The sequence below is a fragment of the Pinus tabuliformis genome, chromosome 9, assembly GCF_031772625.1.
Source record: "Pinus tabuliformis cultivar Carrire ecotype Pingquan chromosome 9, CPIR1, whole genome shotgun sequence".
Taxonomy (NCBI): domain Eukaryota; kingdom Viridiplantae; phylum Streptophyta; class Pinopsida; order Pinales; family Pinaceae; genus Pinus; species Pinus tabuliformis.
In genome coordinates this window covers 785,171,203-785,189,518 of record NC_142307.1, presented here as the reverse complement: position 1 = coordinate 785,189,518, position 18,316 = coordinate 785,171,203, and the positions used below count along the sequence as shown (strand labels likewise).

The following is an 18,316-nucleotide window of genomic DNA, read 5'->3' as shown; positions in this document are numbered from 1 at the left end:
AAGCCCATCCATGGCTACAAGGTTTTGTTCTCCTGATAAGATAGGTCAAGACCTATATTCTCATTTTTTGAGGAATCGAAGGCTAGAACAGGGTTATAGTCCAATGAAGTGAATCAACTTAGAGAGCATACAAGACTGCAGGTGAGAGGAATTTTGACCCTAGTATCAAGGTTTTTGCAATGACTATGGTAAGCCCTAACCAGAGGGCCGAGGTTGCAAAATGTTAGCATTCTAGATCCATCATGAAAGGCATCGAAGTAAATGAGGATTGTGGTATCCCATTCAAAGTTTGTTTGAAGAAAGAAAGAAATAATAGAAGACTAGGTTGAGGACCTGTAGCAGCACCTACAACATACCCTAACCAGAATTACAGAAGAGCAACGGTTAGTCCCTTGAGAAGAGCATATTCTCTTGGCATGTTTGTAAGCTTCTCTTGAAATCAATTTTTAAGGAAGTATCAAATATTTTGGGACCAACTTGTGGAAGAAACCTTGAAAGCATCACCTAAATCAAGTATTATATTTCTCTCTATCTTAATCATCTAATACAATGAGTTCATTTTGCAAGGAAATTAATAAACTTGATGGGACCTCTAACATCCAAGCATGGAAGAAAACGATAGACCTCATTCTAATAGAGAATGATGGATTGGGTTATGTCAAAGGCAAACATTGTAGAACCAAATAAGAACAATGCAAAGGATTGGAACAAATACTTCGAGGATGAGATAAGAGCACAAAGAATCCTTATTTAATCACTTTAGGATCACCTCATTCTATTTGAGGCAAATTTGGACAAAGCTAGAGATATCTATACAGTTTGACAAGATGTGTGTAGTGAGTACATCAGGACAAAATATATCCTTGAGAAGTCACTTGTGAAAGTCAAGGGTATGATACAATGAAGACATTGCTTCATATCTAGTGAAGTTATCTAAGTTGAGGGATCAGTTGGATGCTCTTGGTGAAACAAGATACATAACTAACAACCTGTATTCTCAAAGGTCTTCCTTTGGAATGGAACTCATTTGTGACAAGCATGTACTCGAGGAAGGAAACTCCAAAAATTCGATGAGTTGTGGTCTAAATGTGTTATGGAAGAGACCAGGTTGAAAGCAAAGGACGATACTAATCCTAATGAAAAGTCACAAGCCTTTGCTGCTAAAGTGAAGAGTTCCAGGAAGGGAAAGTTTGGGAAGTTTGAGTCTCGTCAAAAGAAGATGGACATGTCTAAGATACAATGAGTTTGGACACATCAAGAGAGACTTCCCTAAGGACTCTCAACATAATAAGGATAATAAAAGAAAGGAAAGGGATGGAGCACATGTAGCTAAAGATAGTAAAGAAACTGAAACAAATCCAATGGAAGAAGATCCTAGGGTTCTCTTCTATTGAGTAGGTCCATCATGATGAAGTCTTTGCAGAGGAAAAATAGGGCATGTAGGTGCATTGGTAGAAGTATTTGGCATCATGGATGAAACATGCAAATTTGGAAGAATTCATTGTACATAAGTTAGTTGCATTGAGAGAAGTCATCTAGCAAGAGAGAAGGATTCATGCAACAACTTGTTGACATTATGTCATGGCTAGGAAGGATCACATAGATCCTCTTTGAATGGAATCATGGGAAGATTTCTTCATCTAGTAGAAGAAGGACCATGATGACATTGCAGATATATTCTACAGTTTCAGATTATAAAGAAAGCTTCCTAGAAGTTTGCAGGTTCAGTCGCCGCATGAAGGAAGTCTCATCTTCAAGATAAGAAGCAGTGGACTAGGTGATTGGTTGAAGAAAGAGATATGAATGTTTTGAATTCTTCTTTAGTTGATTCATGTTTTCAGATTATTGTTGGAAGAGCAAATTGTAGGAATTAGCTTGGTTGGATAAGCACGATATGCTTTGAATAAAGTTTTGGGACTCCTAAGATTGAAGACATGATGTTAGTCATCAACATCTGATATGGTCTCTAGAAGTATGTAGGACTATAGATTCTAGAGGGAGTCATAGAAATTCTGATCGACGTGAGGTAGAAGCCTGTTTGAAGAAGACTCCAGTTGACTAATACTAGATGCATGAAGGTGGAACACGAAGAAGGATGTTGATATCTGATGAAGCAAGACATGACATCTTATGAAGAAGCTATCATGATTCAATAACTCTAATATTGATTTGGATCAATGTGAGGTAGAAGCCTATTTGAAGAAGACTCTAGTTGACTAATACTAGATGCATCAAGGTGGAACATGCAGAAGGATGTTGATATATGATGAAGCAAGACATGACATCTTATGAAGAAGATATCATGACAAGCTCTAGTCTCAGCTCTCTGCTCGACTGTGAACACAATTAACTCTCATTATTTAGCACTTTGTTCCTCACTCACTTAGACTCAACATAACCATTGCATCCCCCCTTTGCTCAATGGCAATTCTCAATTTTGTTCCTCTTCTACACAATGATCGATGTTGCCTCTGCCGTCTCTGCAGTCTCTACTCTCTCTGCTGTCAGCCTGAAAGTGTGGTTATGCATGGCTCTCCATGTTATTGTTTCATCAAAATATAGAGCCACTGTAGTTGCATTAAACTTTGAAAATGGGATTTATTTACTTAGCCATCGTAATTACATTCATTCATAGAATGGGCACTGAAGCGACTCCTCATACTGAGAAATAAATCTCAGTCGAACTTGCACACTCAACAAGTATTTCTATTCAATTTTGCCTACATAGATAACTTGGTCCTTCATTCCTCTTAAATGCTCACAGAGCTCATAATGTACTTCATGTATGTCTCTTCTTCTTGCTAAAAAATTGTTGATATGGTGTCCTTGAGCCATCTTCCTTTAACTCTTTCGTGGCGTGAAAGTAGGGACAAGGGAGGCTTGTTTCAGCAGTCACCATTACTACAATGGCACCAACCTCTTTCTGTGCATTTACTTCAGCTGCCAACTCATACGTATGTTGAACACCCAAAGAGACTAGAATGTTGACTAACAGGAAGACAAAATAACCCTTGTAGACCTTAGAACTCAAGTGACAAGAGCAAGATCAATGTAGGCACTGCAAGTGACAAACTTAGACTTGTTGATTTTTGTAGCTTGGGAGGTACTCCAAGCACCTTGAGGATCGAGGGTTTGGAGGTTGAAGCGCCAAAAAAGCACTTGTGGACATAAAACCCAAGGCTGTGGGATTTGGACCCAGGTTGGTGGGTGTGAATCCGTGAAGAGTTTTGGAAATGTGATGATTTGAGGTGATAGAGGATCTTGAGAGTAACTGAGAGCATTGAAACTCACTCAAATCCGAGGTCTAGAACTTGAAATATGGGTTTTCTAATGTAATTGTGGGTAATGTGGCACCAAATGGAGGTTTGCTTGACATTTTTGGAGTACCACAAGTTATGTCCTAACACCACATGAGATTGTATATATAGGAGTGATGTTGGAGGTCATTCCTTCACATCCCAAGTGCATCAAACATGAAGATATCTTTACGATTTGGAGTGCGAATTTGAGGGTAGAAAAAGGAGTAAAAACGTTGTCGAGTTTGGGAGATTATCTCTGCAATTAGGTGTGGTTTTTCTTTGTGGTATAGGCCGCAACCCTGAAGCAGCTAGGAGGGTGACATAAGGGAAGTTTGTGGGCATCGTGGGTATGTCTCCTTATCCAGATCAGGCCAGGCCGTAGCAAATCAGATGTATGTTGGGTATGTTTCTGGGCATGTTTTGTAAGTATTTTGTCTCTATTTAGGGTCACAGAGAAGTGTTGTAGGCACAACACTATTGGAGGACTTGTAGAAGGGTTGAGAGGGCTAGTCAATCCCCTCTCTCTTAGCCGCAATCATCTCTAGGAGGTCGCAGCACAAGCAAAGTCTCCTTGCTAGTTTTGAGGGTAGTTTGTATTGCTGTCATGGACAACCATCTGTAAGGTACCTTGTGTGGTTCTTGCAAGGGCCAAAACAATGTGTTGGGCCTAGAAAGGACAATGAGTAAGGGTAGACCAGTAGGAGAGGACTCAAAAAAATTGGGGGACTGCTGTAGTAGACTTTGGAGGGTTATTGGGTGCCCTAACCAGTGATAGGAAGCTACAATAATGTGCACAGAACCCTAGGCAAGAGAGCAACAGCAAGGAGTTGCAGATGGTCTCTTGGTGATGATTGGATGCTAGGTGGATGAGTCTCCTAGGAGAGGACTGATTTGAGGAGCTTGTAGCACCATGTGCAAGGGTCTCTATAGGTGTTGGATTCCCTAATTAGGAGTAGATGCTATAACAGGATTGGTCACTCATGGACTGTTGGAGGGCAGTGTGAGAGTGAACCAAGTGTGGACGTGGATTGGGCATTTACAGTCTGTTGGAGGACAGTGTGATAATGCCCAAGTTGGAGCCCGACGTGCACCATCTTCATGGACCTAGATGGTTGTTAGAGTGGTAGTTGTTGAGATCAAGAGTCTGATCAACCAGGAGCAGTTTGAGTAGCCCTAGACTTATGTTTGAAGGACTTCTACAATAGATGTTGGGCAGTCCTCCTAGCCTGTGTTCATTTTAAGAGAAGGACATCTTGCAGTGATAGGTAGCATCCCTTTGTGCCCTATGTTTGTTTTCATTGGAGCAGCGTGGAAAGACTATAGTGGGTTGAAGTCTCTGAGTAGCTTAGGAGAAGCACTAGGTAGATTGAGAGTTGTTCACAAGTGGAGCTGTGAACAACTCAATCAGAGTCTCGATGTGTTGTGCCCTTGATGGACTAAGGCACACCTAGTGAGTAGATTGGATAGTTGAGGATTAGTGGCTAGATGGACTTGGATTGTTGATAGAGGAAGTGTTGCAGATTGTGAGCCGAAGGACTGGGTAGGTACAGGGTATGACTGAGAGGAGATGAGAGAGTCGACTTCATCAGTCAGATGGTCAGAGTATCTTGTTGAGGGTAGATTGGTTGTCGATGGACTGACACCAAGCCCCAGTTTTGTATCTTGTATCAGTGGATGTACGAGGGCCATTATTCCTGGTACGAGAGCCCTAGGCTGTTGTATTATATGTTGATTAATATAACGAGGTTGGGTTGAAAATTGTAAAAAGTTGTCCATATTTTGTGCACTAATACATTTATTGCTATTTATATTCCACTATGCAAAGTAGCTTTGTTGAGATTCTTGATTTGGTAGCGTCAAAGATTTTAAGATTCTATCCCTGACACCAAGGTCGTGGAAAATCAACATGGTTTCAGAGCGTATTTGAGCTACCTTGAGGGACAGTGAATCAGAGTGTGTACAACGAAGCAACTCAGAGGGAGTTGTGGGTGTCTAGATGATGGAGCAGAGGGCTCAGCTGAAGACATGGAGATGTGGTCTCGATAGACTACGTGGTGAGATGGGCTAGGAGTTTTGGTGTATTGGTGGTGAACCTGGTGCACTTTAGTATGTTGTGTGGCGGTTTACAGATAGTGGACTTCTTATGTCTTGTCATGGATGGTTAGGACAACTTGAGGATTTTTTTTTGGCATGGAAGAGATCAACATGATCGAGATGGCTTCATGTGATGGACTACAAATTGGCAGGCTAGCGTTTTCATCGGGTCGTGATGTTTCATATCCGAGATTGGAGGGATTTGCACGAGTTGTATTTGATCCAGGAGGATGAGTGCTTGCAGGACTGAGCCAGTAAGAATGTGTAGGCTTAGAGAGAGTCTAGCCTCAAAAGGAACAACCCCTATGGAGGTTTGGGATCTTCATGTTCATATATGATGAGGTAGAGGCACTACTGAGATTGCCGAGTTAATTGTACAGGGTACGCTGCAGTGATGGACACCATATGGGCTAGTGTTTCCTGATGATGATGGTTACTTCCTAGTCTTGGAATTATCTCCCTCGCTAAGAGGGAGTGTTGATTTTTGTATCTTGGGAGGTACTCCAAGCCTTGAGGATCGAGGGTTTGGAGGTTGGAGCGCCAAAGAAGCACTTGTGGGCATAAAACCCTAGCCTGTGGGCTTTGCAGCCAAGCTGGTGGGTGTGAATTCGTGATGAGTTTTGGACATGTGATTATTTGAGGTAATAGAGGATCCAATCCCGAGATTAACCAGAAGCATCGAAAATCACTCAAATCGGAGGTCTAGAACTTGAGATATGAATTTCCTAGTGTCACTGTGGGTTAATGTGGCACCAAATGGAGGTCAGCTTGACATTTTTCGAGTACCCCAAGTTATGCCTTAACACAATGTGATATTTTATATATAGGAGTGACTTTGGAGGTCATTCCTTCACATCCCAAGTGCACCAAACATTAAGATATCTGTTCGATTTGGAGTGCAAATCTGAGGCTAGAGAAAAGGAGTAAAAGGGATGTCGATTTTGGGAGATTATCTCTGAAATTAGGTGCGGTTTTTCTCTGTGGTATAGGCCGAATCCCTGAAATAGCTAGGAGGGTGACATAAGGGAAGTTTGTGGGCAACGTGGGTATGTCTCCTTAACCAAATTAGGCTGCAACAAATCAGAGGTAATTTGGGTATGTTTTGTGAGTATTTTGTCCCTGTTTAGGGCCGCAAAGAAGTGTTGTAGGTACAACACTATTGGAGGACTTGTAGAAGGGCTGAGAGGGCTAGTCCAGCCCCTCTCTCCTAGAGTTACTTCCTAGTCTTGGAATTATCTCCCTCGCTAAGAGGGAGTGTTGATTTTTGTAGCTTGGGAGGTACTCCAAGCCTTGAGGATCGAGGGTTTGGAGGTTGGAGCGCCACAAAAGCACTTGTGGGCATAAAACCCAAGCCTGTGGGCTTTGCACCCAAGCTGGTGGGTGTGAATCCGTGATGAGTTTTGGACATGTGATTATTTGAGGTGATAGAGGATCCGATCTCGAGAATAACTGGAAGCATCGAAAATCACTCAAATCCGAGGTCTAGAACTTGAGATATGAATTTTCTAATGTAATTGTGGGTTAATGTGGCACCAAATTGAGGTCAGCTTGACATTTTTGGAGTACCCCAAGTTATACCTTAACACCACATGATATTTTATATATAGGAGTGACATTGGAGGTCATTCCTTTACATCCCAAGTGCATCAAACATCAAGATATCTTTGCAATTTGGAGTGCAAATCTGAGGCTAGAGAAAGGAGTAAAAAGGATTCCAATCTTGGGAGATCATCTCTGCAATTAGGTGTGGTTTTTCTCTATGGTATTGGCCGAATCCCTGAAGCAACTAGGAGGGTGACATAAGGGCAGTTTGTGGGGAACGTGGGTATGTCTCCTTAGCTAGATTAGGTCGTAACAAATCGGAGGTAAGTTGGGTATGTTTTGTGAGTATTTTGTCCCTGTTTAGCGACACAGAGAAGTGCTGTAGGTACAACACTATTGGAGGACTTGTAGAAGGGTCGAGAGAGCTAGTCAAGCCCCTCTCTCCTAGCCGCAATCATCTCTAGGAGGCCGCAACCCAAAGAGAGTCTCCTTGCTAGTTTTGAGGGCATTTTGTATTGCTGTCATGGACAACCACCTATAGGGTACCTTTTGTGGTTCTTACAAGGGCAAGAACAATGTGTTTTGGGCCTAGAAAGTACAACGAGTAAGGGTAGACTAGTAGGAGAGGACTCAAAACGATTGGGGGACTGTTGTAGCGGATATTGGAGGGTTATTGGGTGCCCTAACCAGTGATAGAAAGCTACAACAATGTGCACAGAACCCTAGGAAAGAGAGCAGGGGGAAGGAGTTGCAAATGGTCTCTTGGTGATGGTTGGATGCTAGGTGGATGAGTGTCCTAGGAGAGGACTGTTTGAGGAGCCTGTAAAAGCCATGTGGAAGAGTCTCCATAGGTGTTGGATGCCCTAACTAGGAGCAGATGCTACAACACAATTGGTCACTCGTGGACTGTTGGAGGTTAGTGTGAGAGTGGATCAAGTAAGGACGTGGATTGGGCATTTATGGTTTGCTAGAGGACAACGTGATAGTGCCCTAAGTTGGAGCCTGGTATGCACCATCTTCATGGACCTAGATGGTTGCTAGAGTGGCAGTTTTTGAGGTCAAGGGTCTGATCAATTAGGAGCAGTTTGAGTGGCTATAGACTTGTGTGTAGAGAAGGACATCTACAGCAAATGTTGGGCAGTCCTCCTAGCCTGTGTTCATTGTGGGAGAAGGAAATCTTGCAGTGATAGGTGGCAGCCCTTCATGCCTTATGTTGGTCTTCATTGGAGCAGCACAGGAAGACCATAGTGGGTTGAAGTCCCTGAGTAGCTAAGGAGCACCAGTGGGCAGATTGAGAGTTTTTCACAAGTGGAGCTGTGAACAACTCAATAGGAGTCCCAATTTGTTGTGCCGTTGATGGACTAAGGCACAACTAATGAGCAAATTAGATATCCAAGGTTCAGTGGCTAGATGGACTTGGATCGTTGATAGAGGAAGTGCTGCAGATCGGGATTCGAAGGACCGAGAAGGTAAAAGGTACGACTAAGAGGAGCTGAGAAAGTCAACTAAATCAGCCAGATGATTAGAGTATCTTGTTGAGGATAGATTGGTTGTCAATGGACTGATACCAAGTCCCAATTTTTTTATCTTGTATCGGTGGATGTATGAGGGCCATTATCCCTGGTTCGGGAGCCCTAAACTATTGTATTATATGTTGATTAATATAAAAAAGTTGGGTTGAAAATTGTAAAATGTTGTCCTTATTTTGTGCACTAGTAGATTTACTGCTATTTATATTTCACTGAGCAAAGTAGCTTTGTTGAGATTCTTGGTTTGGTATCTCTAAGAGATTCTAAGATTCTATCCCAGACACCAAGGTCGTGGAAAATCAACAAGACCTCTAGCTATGGGAGAGAAAAAGGGTCCCAAATCTCTCGCTTGACTGAGAAACACACCCAAAAATTGAAAGGAAAGACCCAGTAAGATAGCAGATAACCAAGAATTCAAAATATGATCTCAACCTAGATTCAAAATGACAATGAAACATAAATCTATGCAGCAAGAAAATACCTTCTAGTAGAGCTAACTAGCCGAATAGAAAACTCCTGGATTCTAACAAGCATAGAAGCTGACCAAACCACTGAAATGAGAGAATAGTAGAGCCCGCTAACCAATGAATAACCTAGGTCTTCCTCAAACAAATCCCAAACTCATTGGAGGAGGAAAAAATTGCCATCAAAACTGACGGACATGAACATACAAAGAAAAACCACAAAAAACTTACCTTGATGGATGAAAGAGCTTAGAGTAGGATGGTTTGAGGACAACCTTTCTATTTATAAATTTTCCCTTCCACAAAGCCCAAGGAAATCTAGCAACCAACTTTAATAATTCCCTATGGTGCCTATAAGGAATTCCTAGAAGGGGTTGATAATTGGTATCATTTGCACGCTAACTCCAAACAAGGATTTGAAATAACCTTCGTCTACCATCCATTGGAACAACTGTCTTTCCATGATATCACTAGATGCTGAATGTTTTGGCATTAAAGAGGTAATGGACAAAAATTGAAGCTATAAAATGGAATCAGAGTTTAAATGGTGAGTTTGATGGCTCATACGACAGGTGAAGGGGTTTTCCATACTCTCCTATGCTTGATATCCATGACACATATTAGACAATTATGAGGCATTAATGGGCACCCGTCGTGGGGGGTGACATATACAATTATTATCATTATTTTATAATATGTATTTTTTTGTTATTAGTTATCACATTTACTTAAAATATTATGAGCATAGAGGCTGCTACAGGTTGCTGCGAATGAAGGATTACGACACAACCTCACGATACTCCGAGATGTTATGAAGGATGATGCCTCAACCTCTTTCTCATAGTGACAACGTATAGAATTGTTATCATTGCCTTTATTCATACATATTTAATTTTAAAAAGTATCATAGTATTAGTTATTGCCAATGAAGGATGATGACTCAAAGGTTGGTGTATATTCGGTTTGTGATTTCCAAAGGCGGTTCGCACTTGGATCCATAGAAGGTGAAGGCGATTTTGTGATTACCTATACCTGGCTATGTCAATTATAGTTGAATAATTTGCATGACATTGTAAATTTTTTATGCGAGGTTCATTATAGGTTTTGGTGGAATATGTCCCAGCTTTGACATAGTGCATGAAGGCACATGTATTTAAGTGGAATGTATAAGAACAATTTTGAGTTGTTGAAGATGAAAACTATTGAAGTACTGGCGTTTGTATTACTTGATCTTAGAAAAGCATTTCAATTCAATTGTGATGGAAGTGGGACAACTATTGGCATTATGTTGAATAAAAGATACAAACCATTGGCATTGTGTTGAGTAAAAAATACAAACCAATTGTATTGTTTGTGATATGTTTGTTGAGTGGTGAATGAAGTAATTGACATACACGATTTAAAATTCTATGCAATTGTATGAACATTGATGCAGTGGAGACATTATTAGTCTCCAATTATTTTTTTCCTATGTATGGAAGATCATTGATGCATTGGAGGCATTACTAGTTGCCATTCTATATATAGTGGATCAAGCGTTGAAGTTTATAAATAGCCAAGAAAAGTTAAACTAGATATATGCAATATGGGGTTAAAATCTAACAATTTGTGTTGATGCTTAAGTTATGGGTAGAAGATGAGGTCATTGATTCATTGAGCAAGATGATTATGATGTTAATAACAAGACGAATTAGGACAATTTTTTTTTATCCAAAGTGGGGTAGGGTATGTACATCATTGTAGACTTTGGCAGTCAAGTTGCTGCATGGAAGAGGGTCCTTTGTCTCACAAATAAAAGGGTCTCATACACTAATTTGGTGTTTGACTTGACTGCTGCCTTAAAAATTAGACTATTAATATTATTTTAAACATTAGGGATTTTGTGTAGATTTTAGAAATATGTAACAGTCCAATATTGTAAATGGAAATGCACATACGGACTATTTTAACTAGTATGTTAAAATTTTCATATTAAATAGAGAGATGAGAGATAAATATTTCACTAATGAATGAGTCATTGAGTATAATACCATGGCATTAATTGTATATGATATAATAATTTATTTACCACCGCTCTTGTAACCAACTTATATAACTAATGTGAATCACAACATTTACTCTATATCAATAGGCCTTAGGACTCTTAAGCTATTATTGAGTGTTACTTATTTTGACAGCAGATGGATACCTTTAAAGGTAAGCAATTGTGTATACCAAATGCTTTGATGCATCAGCATTTAATAAGAGCGTTGCATATTGGTGGATTTGGACATTTTGGGTGAGGTTACAATATTCCTTAGTTATTTTGGAGAATATTGTAGAAAAAATTAGGAAAGACACAGCAATAGATTTCAACATATCACCATCAAATTGATATATATGTGAAAGTAAAGTTTTGAGAATGTTTTGGTTTTTTTAGCTAGAGTTAAGGTGAAATAGTGAGATCAGGTTTTGGCATCGGGAGGGTTTGCATACAATATTTTTGAATTATTGATACCATGTGTACACGGTTTTCAATATTCATGATAGTGTAATGAATACACCCAAGAGCATGAAATTGCAATTTATCATTCCCAAATCTTGCAAATGACTATTTTGGTGTGACTTGTACTTGCATTCTTCATCGCCTTGAATATTTGAAAATATTCCATCAATTTTTAAAATATAACATTGGAGAAAAGTTTATCTCAACCACAACCATGCAAATGTCCATTGGAAATATTCGATTGAAAGAAATTTCCTACAGATGAGGTGAGTTACTTTTTAAACATCAACTATACAAGTGTCTATTGAAAATATTCGATTGAAAGAAATTTCTTACAGATGAGATGAATTAATTTTTTAACATGAAGTACGTATATGAATTTTTATATTTACAACATAAAATCATTGAATGATAAGCGTTGCAATATGCTTTTACCATTAAATTTGAAAGAAGAATAACTGATAATGGATTTTAAATTTTAATATTATTTTTGGACCATAGAAGCCTCTTAAATGAGTAATGCTGGACAATTATATGCTTTTTGTATCCAAATGAAATCCTTATGATAATTAATAGCAGTAAAAATATGTTAAAAGCATTCTAGTAAATACTAAAGATAATTGTTTTTTCACGGGTGGTCTTTAAACTATTTTGGTACATTTATGCTTTCCATAAACATTCACATATGAAAGAATCTCATGTATATGCCTAATGACATGTTTTTGATAATACACATTCAAGTAAGATAAGAGATATATGGTTTATCTTGGTGGTTACTCTAAAAATATGACTATATTTATACTCCCCGTAATCTTTCACATATGAGAGAATCTCCTCTATATGTCTAATGATTAAGCTTTTGATAACATGTTATATGCCTAATAATTGTATATGTCTCGTGATTAAGTTTTTGATAATATGCTGTATGTCTAATAATTAAAGTTTTTGATAAAATCCATTGATTGTATTTTGAGATCTTAATTATAGGATTCCAACATGGAACGGCATTTGAGTGCTTATGATATTGATCCTCATGGTAAGAGTATTGAAGATTCTTGGACCATAAAGATTGCAAATGATGCTGCACTACTTATACCTATGCAAGAGCCATTACAAGGGTTTATTGTTGTTGCTGACACATCAATTAAGTACTTCAATGCTCTGAATGTGCTTAAATCAATTGAAATTAGTCAGGTATTGAATAAGTATGTTAATTTCTTGGTTTGATGATTGAAGCTTTTTAAAGTAATTTCAAGGTATTTTATAAGCTTTCTTGTATCTAAGTTACCTACAAAATTTCTTAATGACTGAAATTTTAACATTTAAATTGTAGGTTTCTGTTTTCGGAGCATATGACAAAGCACCTATGGATGGAAATAAATATATTATTGGTGACCATTTAGGATTAATTTATTCACTTGACATTATCGTGGATGATAAAGAAGGGTATGTATTAAAATTTGGTATGTATTATAATTTTAGTTGTGTTTTTATTATACTATTAAATAATTAATACATTTTATTTTTGAATTGTTTTGTAGAGTTAACATTGTACTAAATAGACTCGGTGAAACCTCTATTGCCAAAACAATTAATTATATACACAAGGATATTATCTATGTCGGATCTGAGGAAGGAGATTCACAGGTTTGCTAATCATTCACTATATTGGTATACAATTTTATATGTATATGATTTTATATGTAGAGGAAGAAGTGTGGTTGTTGTTAAATCAAATTATAAATTTATTATTATTATTATTATTATTATTATATTTTCATTTATAAATTCATGGGTTTATAGCTTAATTACATAGGTCTAAATATAATATTGTACTATAAATAATTATTATTATTATATTTTCATTTATAAATTCATTTTTATAGCTTAATTACATAAATCTAAATATAGCATTGTACTAACTTATGTCACAACATTAGCATTAGACACATGTTATACTAGGTTTTGGAATGCACCACTTTTTTTCCAATCTAATAGAAAAATAAAAGTTGTAGAGAACTTACAAATTATAAAATATAATTTTTATATTTTGAGTTCATTCATGTTGGACCACTATTTTTTAATAAATATTATATTGTGCTGACTTATGGCACATGTTAGATTAATATCAGGCATGGACATTATATATCTCCCCTATATTGGGGTGTAGAATCAACCTTGCTTCTTGGTGCAATAAACGAGTAAAAGTTATAGCTTACTAAATTACAAATTACAAATTATAGATAATAGGTTTGTATATGTAAATATGTCTAAAAAATGAATTATCTACTGTAGAGACACTCACAAGGAAAGTTTATGGTTTGGGGGAATGTTATAATTAGGGTGGTTAGAAAACTAGATCATATAACAATCAAATTGAAGTGATAGAACTTGCTATCATTATTGACACTAGTGGTATCATGGATTATAATTGCATTGAATGCATAAGCATGAAAATTTAGTTGGGGTAGAAAATAGTGATCCCACTGAACGTGAGGGTTCATTAACAACTTGGCGGTTATAGTAAAATTACAAGTTGTTTCGATTATAGGGGCAAATACAAATAACATGGAATAATTTAATAACCTTGTTAAGGGCAATGCTATATCACTTAGGAATATTAGAGAGTTTTAATGTTATACTTTCTCCCATCAAATAATCAACATAATGAGAGGGAAAGAAGATCGAAGCAAAATTAGGGTAAAGTAAGATTCTAATTTCTTTGGATTGTAGGGGCATAAGCAAAAAGTATGGTGGAATTTATTATTGTTGACAAGGGTATCGATCTATCAATTAGGACTATATTAGAGAGTTCAATGTTATGTTAGAGTTTAAAAACCAATACAATGATAGGAAAAGTGAAACTCAAGATCAACCAACAAAATTACATTTATTGGGGTTTTCAAGTATTTTTATGTTCAAGTTTGATTGAGGTAGATAATCAAAATGATTAAGCATTGAGTATAGATTCTATAGAAATCAAATGTTGATAATTGCGATTATAGAAGCAATTTTTTTTTTTGAATTATAGTGATCTAAACGGATGGCCAAGAGGATAAATTACTCTATCATGAGGTGACATATGTCACCTAAAACTATGGTCACAAGCTGAAGTATGTGAGATTTTCTTGCAATCATGAAGATGAATTACTCTAAATGAAAACTTTCTCAAGGAATCACCTAATAACAAGAAATGTATAATCACAAATTTCTAATTTTTTCACTTGACAAATTTCATCCTTTTTATTCTACCTATCAAATTTAATGATATTGAGAAATGAGGTCTTCGTGCTTAGAGAAAAAGTGAGTACCTTGGAAATACTATTTAGATGACCTTCAACGATATCATTAAGTCAAAATTTAAGAAATGGCTTAGTTGTCTCATATAGATTGATAGAATTAAAAGGATATGTCAAGGGGTAATAGAAAAATGAGAATAAATTAAAAGTTAAGGAATGACTCAATCATCTCAAATATTGATTAACTTAAAAGGAAATATAAAAGAGAAATAGGAAAATGAGAAAGTTGGAGACAAATGGTTGACTAAAGAAAACATGACATGGTCAAAGTTTTGTACTATAGGTGAATGTTGAAAGTGCATGGATTTAAAACCTCACAATGTTAACCCTCTTTCAACAACAGGTACTCAAAAACATTTTGGTCATGCCATATAAGCCTAAAGGATGTGCCTTATATCTCTGTAAAGCCATGTGGGTGTGTATTGTTTGTGAAAGTGATACTTAGATCATCGTTGGTGTTGACAAACATGGCTATTATTGGTATTGTTTGTTTCATGATATGTTTTCCTCTATGGCATTGCTAACTTGCCCTTGGTAAGCGATAACTCCCCTCGTTGATGGATATTCTTATATCTTGGGATGGTGTCCGGGTATCATGGAATAAGCATTGCTGAAAGGAAGTGCATGTCTAAGTTATGGTCTTATTACACATCAAAATGGGTACCTGCATAGTAGAAAACTTTTCTCCTACATTTGAGAACTAGCGAGATAGCTAGCCAAGGGATGTGATGATATGTTATGTACCTCCGCCATTTGCATCGGTCATATGTCTCTCCCCTATTGATTTGTGTAGCTTGGGAGGTACTCCCACAACCCTAGGATATTGGGTTTGGGAGAAGTTTGACCCACATGGGTTTTGTAGGAAGGTGTACCCAAGAAGTGGGGTTTTAGACCCAAGAAAAGTGTTTAAGACCTAAAACGAAATTATTATTATTTACTAAGGTCAAGAGGACTAAAACCCTAGATCTAGAGGGTTGCTAAGAAACTAAAGGAAAAAGTATTTAAAGAGGCCTAAGGATCAAGTGACAAGCCTAAGATGCCAATGAAAGGATCCACATTGAGCATGGAGGCTAGAAAAATGTAGCCTTAGGAGAGGCCGAGCTAGAAGGCCAAGTAGGGCTACAAGTGAGTTCGGGATCCATCCAAGTGCATTCGTCCAAGAGAAAGGCAAGTATGAGGTAGCCGTAGTCCAAGAGGAACCTATTCCAAATTGGAATGAAGGTAAGGTTGTGACCTTTCTCAAGATCTATCTAGGCCAAAGTTTAGTGAAGTTGTTGGTCAAGTTTTCTTGCAGGGTTTTGGGCATGTGTGGGAGGTGAATTGTGTATAAGGTTGTGTTGTTACTTGTGTTTTTGAAGGATGGTCAAGTCCCTAGTTATGTGTTGGACGATGGTATTGTGCCTATGCTGGGGCAGTGAATTAGGGTTGCAATACTTCAAGGATAAAGCACAAGAAACAAGGGTTTAATACAAAGGGTTCTCACTATTTTGGAGGGTTTGTTAGGGCCGAGATTAGGGAAAATATGTGTGTTCCACATGAGCCCTAAAATAAGATTGTAGACCTCATAGATAAATGCAAAACACTGTTAGCTTTCTAAATTGGCAAATGCTAGTAGATATAGGATTGTCTAAGGATTAAACAATAGTTAATGTGCCCTAGTTTAGGGAAACTTTTATGCGTGATCAGTCCATGGGTTTTGCCCTAAATTTTGTGCGTAAAAGTGAATGCTAGAAGACAGGTTACAATTTTGGGCCAAATGTGGCAATGAAATTTCAAAGTTTCACTCTTTTACAAATTGAAGCCCTCAAAATTAAATAAGCATTATGACTTTTTATATTAATTTTGATTCAGAGTAAAAGGGAAATTTGTGGAAAATTATGTCGCTGTCTTAATGATATTTTTTACAAAAACATTTAGTGTCATATAATTTGTCAAATTTCCATTAAATGAATTGTTTGTCCTTGCAATTTTTCACACATCTTAAGGAGGTATGTGATCAGCCAAGGCCAAAACCTCTCCTCTTGAGAGGAAAACCCACAAGAACTATTCTCTTATAGAATATCAAATGAAGAATTCCAAGACCTATGACCCTTGACCATGATCCCTCCAAGACCACCTCAAACCTCTTCTTTGAAGAATTTCTTCTAGTGAAGTCAACTTAAGTCAAACCAACTTCACAATTGTTGCAACTCTTACTCTGATCTCAACTTTAGACCTACAAATTTGACTGCAATTTCAGCCTACAGTTTTTGGCCCTTGCTATAGAAACCCTAGGTGGCACGTGTGAGGGAATTATGGCGACTTTCGCTTCTTTTCTTATTCGCTAGGGAAACCTTCTCTTCCTTGATTACTTGGCTTGCAAACTTGACTTCTTGTCACAAATTTTGGCTTCTTCTGCAACTCATCCTTGCTACAACAAAGTGCTGCCCTAGATCTCGCAGTGTAAGTAAAGAAAGCCCAAAAAAATCCTTAAAATACTTCGATTTATCTTTCTTCTCATTTCCTCCCTCTTCTCTTGATACGAGACTTCTTCTTATGTTGAGATCAAAATTCTTGGATATGAATGGATGTCCTTTGAATGAGGGTGAGTACTCTTATTTATAGGCTTCTTTGAGTGTTGCTCTAAGTTTTGCATAAGCCATCATGATTCTTCATTTATTGCAAACATTAGGTTTCATGTTAATTGTGCATTACATGAGCCATGCAATTCTAAGCTCGAGTACCATAGTGATTATGAAAGAGAAGGAGGGCAGTCTATGGTACATAGCTTTATAGTATGGAGAGCTATGGCCACTCATGGCCTTGGGCTCGTACATGTAGTGGATATGGAGAATTGGAAGAAGGTTTTCGCACCCATGTTTTTTGCTGGTGTTCATGTCATCTCTTCTCTATTGTTTCTCTTTAAAGTGTGCCCAAATCCTATTTTTCCATTGATTTTTTTTTTCACTCGATGCACTTTGTAGCTAAGGTCCCTTGAATATTTGGAAACCTCTCTACCTTGTCTCGGTTGCTCCTTCTACTTGACATTTCCCTATCCTTTTTCCTAGCTTGAGGGTGATTAGAGCCCTGTAGACAACCTTGGGAAAAACTCTCTCAACTACATCTCTCAGCCTTATTTGTTTCTAACTCTCTCGGCCTTATTTCTTTCTTTGTTTCTAACTCTCTTTATCGCTAAGCCTTAACTCTAGATTCTTTGAGATATTATTCTCTTTGAGTTGTGGTGATGTGATCCTTGTGATGCGATGAATGGTCCTTCTTAATGCTCCTTATTTTTCTCGGCCCTTGTGTATCCCTTCTTGATGGTTCGATGAGTTGAGAAATCTAGGGCATTGATGATTAGGATATTTCTCTTCTTGATAATTGCTTGTGATATATTTTTACTCCTTGGATTATGATCTTCTCTTCGCTATATTATTAATGTGTTCTTTTCATCAAGACAATTACCAAATAAACAATAGAAGACAAGATACACAGTATATAGGCTTGCTAGCTACGGCCAAAACTTCTCACTCTTTGAGAGGAAAACCTAATAAGATATTCTTCTTATAGATCTTCAATTGATGAATACCAAGATCATGACAAAGACCCTTGACTCTAGTGTCCT

At 37.6% G+C, this 18,316-nt stretch overlaps 1 protein-coding gene across 1 annotated transcript in view; it reads left to right on the top strand.

Moving 5' to 3' along the window:
- LOC149151084 (DNA damage-binding protein 1-like) overlaps positions 1-18,316 on the top strand; it is a 46,678-nt gene that overhangs the window by 23,778 nt on the left and 4,584 nt on the right. Inside the window, exons 2-4 of the mRNA XM_089443055.1 lie at positions 12,401-12,607; positions 12,747-12,859; positions 12,955-13,060. Of these exons, the coding sequence (XP_089299181.1) occupies positions 12,410-12,607; positions 12,747-12,859; positions 12,955-13,060 (417 nt within the window). The 5' untranslated portion in view covers positions 12,401-12,409. The remainder of the gene's footprint in view (positions 1-12,400; positions 12,608-12,746; positions 12,860-12,954; positions 13,061-18,316) is intronic.